We start from the raw sequence: 13,139 nt of genomic DNA, 5'->3' as shown, positions 1-13,139 counted from the left end.
TATACAAGTACTACTAATAAGGGTTGTCTTAAGGTATTCAAAAAAAAGAATTTGTAAGATAGTTTTTACTTCGTTGAAGCTTTTCATACCATAAATACTATGACTTAGGCAATGCTCTCAAATTGGGATATTTTGTATGAAAGCTAACCAATTTGATTGCAAATCTATCTATGTCCTCTATGTTTTATCCTTCTTGCATCTAAAATGCAATGGGTTATAAAACGAACAAAAAAATCATCATTTTCCAATCCATACTATTTCTCCCCTTTAGAGTAGTAAGTCTTCCAAGTTCAAGTAAAAATATTGCAAGAACAATGCGGTGTAATATAGGGGTAAAGATCTTGACCTTAAAACTTGATTTAGATAGATTCTATCACCAAATTAATCAACATAGATTAATTTTGTACTACATCAAATCGAGTAAGATTACAAAAGACTTCTCGATTTAAATTGTGTCATAATTTTATATCTATCAAACATAAAGGAGTTTCTTCAACTCACAACAATTACATGATTACAAGAATCCTTTTTCTTCTTGGATGCTCAGGATTGTAATAATGGAAATCCACCTTTTTGGAGCATGGAATCCTAATTCAATCGAGAGACTAGCAAAGTCATTATTCTTCCTCTATTATTTCAATTATGGAATAGTCCATAATATCTTGATTTTGAAAGTATATGTATCTATCATACGTATTGGTGGGCCTGAGCCTGGCCTCTGGCCTGAGCCTAATTTCAGTCAATTGTTTTAAGAATCCTTGTGACCAAAGATTTTATAGTTTCATTGCGATTTGTCTCTTCCAAGACTTCTGATACTTCTATCTGCATCACAAAGACAGAAAAATAAGGATTGTCAAACATTTTGATACAATACTAGTATATTAGTATATGACAAAAATGGATTAAAGCTATGCATAATCCTTGTAGTATACAACCTTTAATATGAATGTCATGTTTGTATGAGACATTGTACTAGTAATACAATGGTGTGAGATAGTAGAAAGAACTTGAAGATGTAAATCTTGCAAAGCATTTATGATTTTCATTTGTAGATTTGATTTATCAGCTTCACTCATTATAATGATAACATAATCCTTTGTTGTTTGGTTCTTTTCCACCTCCACAATTGGACCTTGGACTTCACTCGCCCCTTTAAGTTGCATTTGGGTATGTTCCAACAGTGATTGTAGCTCAAAGAAGACAGTTGATGCCTTTTTGGGTTTTAAGTTATCCTTGTTAAAGCTATCGATGACATCACAACCAAAACTCCTGTGAATTCCTTTGTCATTGACCTTCTTTTGTTTGGCCTCTTCTAATTCAGTCTCTTGCCTTCGGAGGAGATCGAGTGCACTCCCAATAATAGCAGCTTTGTTTGTCTATTTTTGGACAAAACAAATGGGATTTTGTAAGTACTTTATTATAGATGAAACTATTCATGTGACTTTTTGGGGATTCATTCACACTTCATGGAAGTCCACTACATGCTGCAATTTTTATACTTGAATCTGGAAGAGTGGAATTTTTGTGAAATCAAGATTTTGCATATGTAAAGAAATTCAAATCTCACCTTATCTCATAAGTAAGAGCACAAAGCAATATTTGAGCAATCTTACTTTTCCAAAGTAATTGTTAAGGAATATATTATCCATTGCAACCTATTAAGGCTTAGGACCAACTAAATGTAAAAATTTACTCAACTAAAGTAAAGGTGGTTGATGGAATAAACTCTAAGCTAGCTAGTCAATTTCATGGGAAAAGGTGAGATTGCTGGGAGGGGGCATGAAGAGATTGTTAAAAACCTAATGTGGTAGTGTCAAGAAGGTAGAGAGCTCTAGGACTACCTCAAGAGGTCCATGCAAATCATGGGACTACACCACAACCTAACTTGGAAGGAAGCTTTGTTGGGAGATATGGCAACATAAATGGTGAAATATGGGCTATCCTCAAAGCTCTCCTTTTTGGGGTTGTCTACCTACATAGCAACAACACTTGCTGGGCAACCATGTGTGGAATCTTGAAGTCTGTAGCTTATTATAGTCCATATGAAGAATGATATGTCATCCAGTTTTCATGTTTTGGGAAGGACTTGTTCCTTCAAGTCCTTCAAACTAGGGGGGAAGAAGCTTGCAATGCTAAACTCATCTCTATAGAGATGTTGCACTACTCATATTTTCACATCAAACAAATTTTTATGGGGAAAGCTATAAGAGAATGAGCGTCTGGACGACATGGTAACATACCTTGATCGAGAGAGAAGGGCATACAAACGAGCGGAGCTCCTCGAACTTCCGGTTAAGCTTCTCTCGGCGCCGGCGCTCGGCAAGGCAATGACGGGCCGATGAGATAGCAATGGCGGTGTTACACTTACCACGGATGCGCCCTCTTTGACGGCCATTTATAAGCTCGTTACAGTCAGATACAGATGTCGACGGCCAATACTTATTACCGCCCTTGGTGATATTGATAAACTCGGAGGTGGATGTTGCGCAGGAAGCAGAGTCGGCATATTTACCCACCAAATGATTCTCCATAACAATGTCATATTCAGCCAGATCTTCATCGCTGTCATATAAGCTACTGCCAGGACTCGTACTGTGCCCTATGAGACCTCGGCTAAAGGAGATCTGCAGGCTCTTCGACTTAGGCCAGTGCAGTATCGGCGCCGCGGCCTCTGAGATCAGAGGCTGGCGCCGCATCTTGCTATCGTTACAAGAAGCTGGGGCGCCGATAGTAGGCCGCAGTGCGGCGACGGTATCATTCGAGATGCTGCTACTTAAGCAAAAAGCGTCTGCCGGGCTAAACATCGAGCTCGAAGGCCGACTCTCCTCACAAGAAGCAGAAGAGGAAGAAGACGACACGCAAGGCGCGGCCACCACCGCTTGAACATGAGCAGGAACAGCATCGATGCATGAGCTATGGTGATCATGATCAAGGGGCAAGGGTAACTGCTCGGCAAGATCAAGAAGATATTCATCGTCAGCTATATTGGACTGGCTGACAAGGTATTCAACCGTCAGGTCCTCCATGAAGGGAGAGTCATGATGAGAGAAGAAACTGTGAAGCATGAGACGCGCGGCAGCAGGATCACTAGTGATGGTCGTGGCGGTGGTGCAATTAGGGACTGGCTGCTGCTGAGGACTGTACTCCATGCTGCTGATCACAATCTCTCGAGAGCACTCAGTACGCTGCAACGACGTTTCGAGGCTGCACACAGCGGACACAGAGAGAGAGAGAGAGAGAGAGAGAGAGAGAGAGAGAGGGAGAGGGAGAGGGAGAGGGAGAGGGAGAGAGGGTTCAGCAAATGGCAAACAGCTCTAAGCTCTCCCTGTCGACTCTCATGGAGCAACTGCTTTCATTTTTATATCTGGCATCTTTCCCCCTTCCCTTCCAGTTGAGCTGTAGTTTGAACTTCATTAAGACCTAGTTAATCTATAAATTAACCTCTATTTTGTTTTTGTTAGCAACGTATCTACATCGTTGGGGCAGCATCTTTTCTTTGCAATATTACAGTTTACTAATTGTACTACTAGTACGAGACATAAACACAAATAAGGAATGGTTAAAAACTAGATAGCAAGTCATTACTGCTAACCCTCAGCAATATACCATGTATCGTATAGGCTTTCGAATCCCGAACGTCACACTATACACTCCGGTGTAAATTGTTAAACCAAATTGCCATTTAAGGAAACCTTCTATCACGCTTGGAAAAAACTTGCATCGAGTATGTATAATCATAATTGATGATTGGGATACAACCTTGTATTTATTTTGTGAGCAAGTAGAAGTGAACACTTATTATCAATGTTAGATTAAAAAGTGGTCTTTACTAACAAAAAGAACCAAGAAGGGGATACAACCAAGTTGGAAAGAATGGCCACTAGATAAAAGATCTTACTATAATTGCCTCGTTCTTTGTATAGAAATATTGTTTGAAAAGAATTCCTTGCGCTTGCCATGGTGCATATAAGTTTACTCAATGCACTCAAACTGTTGATTGTACTAGTCAAAATCCTAATGTACCAAATTTACAACAAGATAAAATGAAAAGTGTGCTAGACCTCTGGTGCGCAGATCGGTCGCAGAATGCTCACGTGGTGAATCCCGGAAGGTCCCCAAGAACAATGAACTCTACCTTTTTGCACAAAAAACAATGTAAAAACATGCATGACAAGAGGCAAGAGACAAATTGGGTTCAATCTCCCCCATGCCTTGTGTGAGCGCTTCACAAAGCATGTATTTAATGTATATTTCCAATCTTCATGCTCAATAATAGCCCAATTACAAAAATATGACAAGCTTTTAGCTTTTGAGTTTGCTTTCTACAAAAATAGGAAAATAAAGCTAATGGACGGTGCCCATAGAGTTTGGCACGCCCAATCTCAATGTCCAAATAGAAATAACATATCCGGGCGCATAAGCGCATACAAAATAATAATCAATAATCAATGTCTCAATAAACATAACAAAATATAGGCGTGGCGCCTATCAAAATATAGTCCAAAGGTCGAATACTCGCTAGACTCCAATGCTTTCCTCCGCCACCACTGCTGCTATCTCTACACATCAACTGAAGCATTCACAATCGTTAGTAAAATAATACAATTAAACCGACAAAAGTGAATACCTAGCAGTCTTCAGCTACATAAATAAATCAACTGGTTAGAAATAAATCCTAACCTTAATTTATTACGAGTGCGCACTCTAAACTCATAAACGTTTATTAATTTAATATGCATTTTGCGGAATCACCCGCTATGGAATCACCCATATACACACTAAATTAATGAAACGCCTGAAAAGGACAGGCGTCCCCATCAACTTCTCGCACAAAGAATCCTCTTTGTGTATGAGCCCCGGTCATCTAAGTTTACGGAATCCACCGTAAAACCTCACGGAATCCACCGTGGCATGGAATCCACCGTGAAATATGCCTCCTGGCATCATACCCCCGGGGTGGGATAGCAATTGACCTCAATTGCTATTAGCTCAATGTGGAGCTAACAGAGTGGGGAAAGCATTTAAGTCTCTAGCGTGCATCCATTGTGCTTCCTCTACAAGATGGTTCTTAAATTTTACTAGATATCTAGAATACATTCGGCCAGTTCTAGTGGTCATGTAGTCAGTGTCTATGATGGCTTCAGGTTCAAGTATTTCAGTCTCTTCTTCTAGTAAAGGTGGGTTTTCATAAACAGGGTGGATAGGTAATTGGCCTCTAAATGGTCTCAATAAACTAATGTGAAATGTATTATGAATTTTCGAATGAGATGGCAATTCTAATTTGAATGCATTATCATTAATCTTATGAATGATTCTAAATGGTCCATAGAATCTAGGAGCTAATTTGACAACTGGATGTCTATCTACACTTTGCAGTCTACGCTTTTCTATTCTAAGCCAAACATAATTATCAACTTTGAAATTCATAGCTTGTCTTTTCTTGTTGCCTTGTTTGGTATATGATTGTTGGGCTTTAGCAATCATATCCTTAACCTCATCAAAAATATTGTTATGCATAGTAGCAATATCATCAGCACTTTGAATTCTATTAGACAAAGATGCAACATGTGTAGATAATCTATATCCATAAATGACTTCAAAAGGTGCTTTCTTTGTAGATGTGTGCGGTGTATTGTTATATGCAAACTGTAATAAATGCAAATGAGTATCCCATGTTTGAGGTTTAGAGATAGTGTATGCACGTAAAAGATCTAAAATAGTGCTATTTGTGGCTTCTGTTTGTCCATTTGTTTCTGGATGAAATGTAGATGAGAAATCAATCTTTGTGCCTAGATTTGCAAACAGTGTGATCCAAAAATTATTACAAAATCTAGAATCACGATCTGAAATAATCACTTTTCGCAATCCATGGTTAGTAAAAACAGTTTTCAAAAATAAAGTTTTCTTACATGCAATGAAATATGCTTGCTTACTAAATCTATCTACAATTGTCCAAATCATGTCATGGCTAGATTTAGTATTTGGCAAACCAGTAATGAAATCCATAGAAATATGTTCCCAAGGTTTAGATGGAATAGACAAAGGCATTAATAATCCATACTGTTTACCATGATGTCTCTTTATTCTTTGACAAATCAAACATTCAGAAACGAAATTAGATACATCTGCATCCATATGCGACCAATAAAAATCTTCAGTTAACATGCGTAATGTAGATATGATACCTCTATGACCTTGATATGGGGGACAATGAATTTCATTCAGAATAAAAGATCGGAATGGAATAGTAACACACAGTCTCTTTTCATAAAACATAAATCCATCATTATATGACAATGAATCAACAGGAATGAAATTATTTTGAACTAATTTTTGCCAATCAGAATGAAAAGTAATATCCTGGTGATATGTATCTTTCATAGCAATCAAAGAATCAAAAGATATGATAGAAATATTATGAATTGCAGGCCTTCTACTCAATGCATCAGCAACTACATTTTCTTTTCCAGGTTGGTATTGAATGATAGGATGAAAACTTTGAATGAAGGAAGCCCATTTGATATGACGGTCAGAAATTTGGGGTTGGCTAAGTAAATGTCTAATGCTTTGCTGGTCAGTCTTTATCATGAATTTTGAACCCATTAAATAATGCTTCCACTGTCTTAATGCGTGTATAACTGCTAATAGTTCTTTGTCATAAGTGGAATATTTGAGCTCAGAGGGTTTCAGCTTAGAACTAGAATATGCTATTGGATGATTGTCTTGCATTAGTACGGCTCCTATTCCTGATCCGCTAGCATCGGTCACAACTAGAAAGAATGGTCTATTAAAGTCAGGCAATTGTAGAACAGGGGCATTGGTTAATGCACGTTTCAGTAAGTCAAAGGATTTCTGCTGAGTTTCAGTCCATTGATAAGCAATTTCTTTCTTAAGAAGTTTGGTTAATGGTAAAGCAAGTAATGAAAAATTATGTACAAACTTCCTATAGAAACTAGCAAGACCAAGGAATGAGCGTAATTCATGTACATTTTTAGGAACAGGCCAATGCAATATTGCATCAATTTTCTTAGGATCAACTTTAATTCCTTCTTTTGATACAATATGACCCAAATATTCTATTTTACTCTTTTCAGGATTTGCAAACAATTGATTTTCTTTCAGTAATTGAAAAACTAATGATAAATGCTCATAATGCTCTTTTTCACTTTGACTGAACACCAAAATATCATCAAAGAAAACAATCACACAATACTGATATTTCAGAAAGATACGGTTCATCATTCTAATGAAAGTAGCAGGTGCATTAGTTAATCCGAATGGCATAACAAAGAATTCGTAATGGCCAAACTGTGTTCTGAATGCAGTCTTAAATATGTCGGATCTATCTAGCCTCACCTGATGATATCCAGACTTAAGGTCAATTTTACTAAATATAGAAGATCCTTGCAGTTTGTCCATAAGGTCATCAACTCTAGGTATAGGATACCTATTCTTTACAGTGATCTTATTTAATGCTCGATAGTCAATACAGATACGATAGGTATTATTCTTTTTCTTGACTAAGAGTACAGGTGCACCAAATGGAGAACTGCTAGGTCGAATTAAGCCTCTATTTAGTAATTCTTCAACTTGACTCTGGATTTTTTTTTGCTCTATTTGATTGTGCCTATATGGTGCTTTGCAAGGTGGTTGTGTGCCAGGAATTAAATCAATCTTATGGTCTTCTGGATGTGAAGGAGGTAAACCTGGTGGTAGGTCTTCTGCAAAACAGTCCTTAAAATATGCAAGAAATTCCTTATGCCTAGGATGCATATGATTTTCATTTGCGTGCAATTCATTCACCCAAATGAGATATGATTTAGTATTCTTGCGTAGTGAACGTTTTGCTTGAGTATGCGAAAGTAGTGGAAAAATATGAGATGCATGCATACCATATAATGTTATAGATTTTCCTTGAAAATTAATATTCATTGTGTGCGTGGAATAATCTATATTTGGATTATGCTGGTGTCTCCATGGCATTCCTAAAATAATGTCGCTTGACTGTAATGGAACTACTAAAAAATTTCTTCTTTCAATATATGAACCAATTTGAATCTCTAAATCTTGAACTTCTTGTGTGCCATTGTACCTAGTGCCTAAAAATGCAGCTTTTATGCGATAATGCGTAGGTACAGTTTGCAATTTCAATTCCTTTACCAATTTTGCTGAAATAAAGTCATGGATACTACCATCATCATGCAAGATAGTTCTTTCCTTTCCATGTACCATACATTTCATAGTCAACAATGAATGTGAAGTAGGCATACCTGGTAAAATGTTGGAAGTAGTAATAGGATCATCCTCATCTTCAGTGAAATCTGGCATATCCTCATGCTCGTCTTCATCCATGGCTCCAAGGTAGTTGATATGAGCTGGTGGTTTCTTTGAATGACAATTTGCTGCGAGATGCCCTGGCTGGTGACACTTGTAGCATACTATTGGTTTGGCTTTGGTTACATTATTTGCAATGGCTGGAAGTCTGGGTATATTTGGATTTGCTTGTGGAATAGGCTTAGGATTTGGATTGACAGTGGATGGTAATGCAGGTGGTTTAGGCCAATTCTTGCGGAAAGATGGTGATGAGAAACGACCTGGATTAAACCTTCTAAAATTGGAATTGAATTGTTTAGATCCATAATTACCGTTGGCTTGGAATTGCTGTGGTCGTCTGTCTCTTCCACGTAACTTATCTTCAATGTCGTGAGCTAAGGAGATGGCGTCTTCAAGGGTAGCAGGCTTGAACATGTTCACTTCAGCGTAGTAATGTCCAAGTAGTCCAGACATATACTTCCGCTTATGTGTCGTCTCTGGTACGTCTTCAAGCATGCGTAGCTGTAGGAGTGCATTCCAAAAACGCTCTGTATACTGTGGAATAGGCTCACGATCCCATTGTTGAAGTAAATCCCATTGCTTGATAGCCTTCTCATGAAATTGCGGTGGAAGGAAATTCTGCATGAACTTCTTCTTGAAATCTTCCCAAGTAGCAGGACATTCTATGCTCTTGCGGACTACAGTCCACCAAAGTGATGCTCTGTCTATCAGATGGTTAGTAACACACTTGATTTTATCTTTTTCGGGATAAGTTTCCTCATGGAAATAGTCATCAAACTGGCTAATGAAAGAAAAAAAAGGTCTTTCCTTCTCGTATGCCATTGAAAGTGCGAAACTTGAAACTTCGTTTACTTATCTTGGATTCCTTGTGAATGGTTTGTGCTTCAAGAGTGGCGTCGATGGTACGTCGAATCAAATCTTCAGCTTGAGGTTCTTCTTTATCGGTAGACGCTCTTTGAAGTTTTGTCAATTGCGCTTGCAATGCTTGCCTAGCCCTTCACTCTTCTTCCAGTTGTAGCATGATTAGATCCAGCTTTTGTTCCATGGTAGGCTCAGGTAGGTCCTCTTCATCCATAGGATCATCCATATGTGGGGTAGTCATCCTGTAAAACTCAATAAACCTTTCTCACTCAAAATCAGGTTAGCGGGATGAGCGTAGCTCAAATTTGGGGTTACAAGGCTATGTATTTTTGGATATTTCTTCCTCAATTTTCAGAAATTCTGCAATATTTCTGTCTTCATTTGCTGAAAGTACTTCAACAAACTTGTAGATAGGTAGAACACCTTGCTGCGAACAACTTTTCAGTTAAGAGTTCTTGCATACGAACAAGTCTTCTAGGAGTTTTAAGCACTAGTCAGTTCTGATTTAGTCTGACTTGCAGAGTTGCAGACTTAGCAGACTTGCAGAGTTGTTGACTTGCTGAACTTAGGCCGACTTGCAAAACTTACAGAATTTGATTCCAATTGACTTGCTGAACTTGACTTCAGAAGTGCGGGACCAGGAGTTACTGAACTTGTCTGCCCTGTGTGATTTGCAGAAAGCCTTAAGCTTTAATTGATTGAAGAGATTAAGCTTAATAGCTTAATGGGCTACAGGCGGCGTGAATTTTCGTGGGGGAGGGGGGCCGTTTTTTGGCCGCGCGGAATTTTCGGAGGCCTCTTCTGATACGCCGAGGTGAGATTTTGAAGCCCTAAGCTTCTTTAATACCCTTAAGCTTTATAATTAAGCTTTTGATTAAGAGGATTAAGAATTTTTCTCACTGTTTCTTCACGACTTGTATGTGAGGATGTAGGAGTGGTCCTCCGCCTGCAAAGCCTGGTCCTTCGTGATCTGACAGTAGAAATAGGGGTTCTTGATCGCCAGAAGTCTGCCTGTATCGACGGTTCGCGATGAGATTGATTGTAGAGCCCGTTTGTTCCTGGAGCTCCGCCTTCGCCCGAGATTGGTAGCGATTGGAAGCTCTTGATCTCTGCTCCGCTCTGATACCACTGGTGCGCAGATCGGTCGCAGAATGCTCACGTGGTGAATCCCGAAAGGTCCCCAAGAACAATGAACTCTACCTTTTTGCACAAAAAACAATGTAAAAACATGCATGACAAGAGACAAGAGACAAATTGGGTTCAATCTCCCCCATGCCTTGTGTGAGCGCTTCACAAAGCATGTATTTAATGTATATTTCCAATCTTCATGCTCAATAATAGCCCAATTACAAAAATATGACAAGCTTTTAGCTTTTGAGTTTGCTTTCTACAAAAATAGGAAAATAAAGCTAATGGACGGTGCCCATAGAGTCTGGCACGCCCAATCTCAATGTCCAAATAGAAATAACATATCCGAGCGCATAGGCGCATACAAAATAATAATCAATAATCAATGTCTCAATAAACATAACAAAATATAGGCGTGGCGCCTATCAAAATATAGTCCAAAGGTCGAATACTCGCTAGACTCCAATGCTTTCCTCCGCCACCACTGCTGCTATCTCTACACATCAACTGAAGCATTCACAATCGTTAGTAAAATAATACAATTAAACCGACAAAAGTGAATACCTAGCAGTCTTCAGCTACATAAATAAATCAACTGGTTAGAAATAAATCCTAACCTTAATTTATTACGAGTGCGCACTCTAAACTCATAAACGTTTATTAATTTAATATGCATTTTGCGGAATCACCCGCTATGGAATCACCCATGTACACACTAAATTAATGAAACGCCCGAAAAGGACAGGCGTCCCCATCAACTTCTCGCACAAAGAATCCTCTTTGTGTATGAGCCCCGGTCATCTAAGTTTATGGAATCCACCGTAAAACCTCATGGAATCCACCATGGCACGGAATCCACCGTGAAATATGCCTCCTGGCATCAACCTCCCCTAAGTCTAGTTGTGGATCCCTTCACAACAAGGGGGATTGGTTTTTATCGCCTCAAAGAGTTCGGATTGGCCTCGATGGAGAGACATCACTCTGTAGGGAATCCTTGGTCAAGAGGAGTTGAGATGCTAGGGGGGCTTTGGCCAATAAACTCTTAGGCTCCTAGGAGCTATCCAAACCCTTGCGTGACTCAAGGTGGACTTTTGGAGGGCCTTGTTACTAGTTAGGGGAGAAATCTTGGTAAAATGAAGACTTTTGAGTCATTCTTATGTATGGATAGAAGGTGAATACTTGTATAAGATTCTCTAATAAATAAAAAATATGTGTTCCAAAGGATTATTTTCATTATTTGTATGTTGTGACTTAAGTTACCTGAACGAACACTTTGACTAGAAAGGTTAATTAATGAAGATGATTTTATTTGTACAATATAAATATATTAGGTAAGCAGATAACTAAAGCTATCTAACCAAGGAAAGCGGAAGGGTGAGATTCCTGTCCAATCCTCTCTAAGGCAAGGTTGTCTTAGTAAGCTAAGAGCTTCTTTACATTTCTAGGTGTATAGTATAGAGAACATTAATCACATAGAATTAGTAAGCACCTTGACTCCGTATCATTTTAGGGGGAATGAAGTGAGACTTTGCCCTAGAGGAAGAGAGGTTGACGTATCCATACTCCCCCTCATTTCTTACTCTCCTTGAGCCAAGTACAATACTAGTTGCCTTTGGTTCGGGCAATCTAGCATAAGCCAAGTCCTTTCATTGTGAAATGAACTCTACAAAGTCTAGACAACAAGCCTCTTGTTATAAGTACCAAGTGACATCTCTTAGGAAAACATCTTAATGGACCACTAAATCATGCTATTGAGGATGTCTTAGAGTGGGCATGTCATAATGAATCAATTAAAGCTTACTTTGTCTCAAAGTGATTTGAAGAAGGGAGAAGAGACTAATGCCAATGAGGTGGCTTCACATTAGGGAAAAATGATATCATAAGATATTTTATGTTTTTTGCATCTTTAATTGAGTTTCTTTTTTCTTGCTTGCTAGATTGAGCTATGCTCTTCTCAAAATGCATCTTCTCTTGAACCATCAATCCTAGATTCTTAATATCCTTACCCCCAAGCTAGGAGGTGAGTAACAAGAGAAACTGCTCTTTCAAGTGGGATGCAAAGAGCTATGTTACATTGGAGAAGTTAAGAATGCATGCCCTTTGTAGTTAGTTTAAGCACAAAGATCTATTGCATTTCTTTTCTTGAATCAAATAAGGCTACAAGAATCTCCTTTGGACTTCCCAGGTGTGATCATCACTATCAATTTTGCACATTATATACTTGCATTGAGAATCTAAGTTGTCATATATTGTGCATGAACAATTGATAAATAAATAATGTGTTTTATTTTGTTATTGTAGATGACCAAAAAGAGAGGCAATATTAAAGAAAACATTTCAAAAGTCCAACAATATCTTGATTAACTTTGTGGATGTCTCTAGACGTACAAACATTCCATGCAACTATACATGGTTTGACTATTGTTTTAAGGTTATGCTTGAAGAAACAAACATTTGAACAGTAAGATATGCCAAAGGATGTATAGGTTTGGAGGGGGTGGATGCGATGCAATTCCGTGTCTTTAGATTGAAATGTTACGTGATGATTATTGGTGACTAAATGTTCATTGTGAGCTACAGACCTGTCTATTAGTATTTATGCTAAGATTTACCTTGTGTGTGGTTAGATGTTAGTCTATTTAAGCTATTTACACATAATGATCAGTAACAAGTAACATGACCTTTTCTAGGGACATAAGTGGTAATTTAAGTGACCATGGGTATGAGAGAGGAATGCTTTGTGCTCTGTGAAGTGTCCATGGAGTAGCTCACAATTTTCAACATAGATTTAGGGGCAACAATAGGGTGCATGTACA

General features: G+C 38.4%; 1 protein-coding gene across 1 annotated transcript; it reads right to left on the bottom strand.

Annotated features, from left to right (window-relative positions):
• Positions 1-460: 460 nt before the first annotated feature.
• Positions 461-3,283, bottom strand: LOC148016409 (uncharacterized). The gene is made up of 2 exons (XM_087664524.1): positions 2,241-3,283; positions 461-822 (listed from the first exon to the last, which is right to left on the bottom strand). The coding sequence occupies exons 1-2, from the start codon at positions 3,147-3,149 to the stop codon at positions 736-738; spliced, it is 996 nt and encodes a 331-aa protein (XP_087520650.1). The 5' UTR covers positions 3,150-3,283; the 3' UTR covers positions 461-735.
• Positions 3,284-13,139: the final 9,856 nt, after the last annotated feature.

This window comes from Lygodium microphyllum, chromosome 23 (assembly GCF_053477565.2).
Source record: "Lygodium microphyllum isolate KBCC chromosome 23, Lygodium_microphyllum_v1.1.10, whole genome shotgun sequence".
NCBI classification, from domain to species: domain Eukaryota; kingdom Viridiplantae; phylum Streptophyta; class Polypodiopsida; order Schizaeales; family Lygodiaceae; genus Lygodium; species Lygodium microphyllum.
This window is presented reverse-complemented; position numbering and strand designations above follow the sequence as displayed.

What these genes read in the sequence shown, in the direction of transcription:
- LOC148016409 (XM_087664524.1), bottom strand. Translation starts at nt 3,149, where the DNA reads ATGGAGTACAGTCCTCAGCAGCAGCCAGTCCCTAATTGCACCACCGCC. An exon ending in GCCCTTCTCTCTCGATCAAG is followed by an intron (nt 823 to 2,240) that starts GTATGTTACCAT and finishes TTTGTGATGCAG; the next exon opens with ATAGAAGTATCAGAAGTCTT.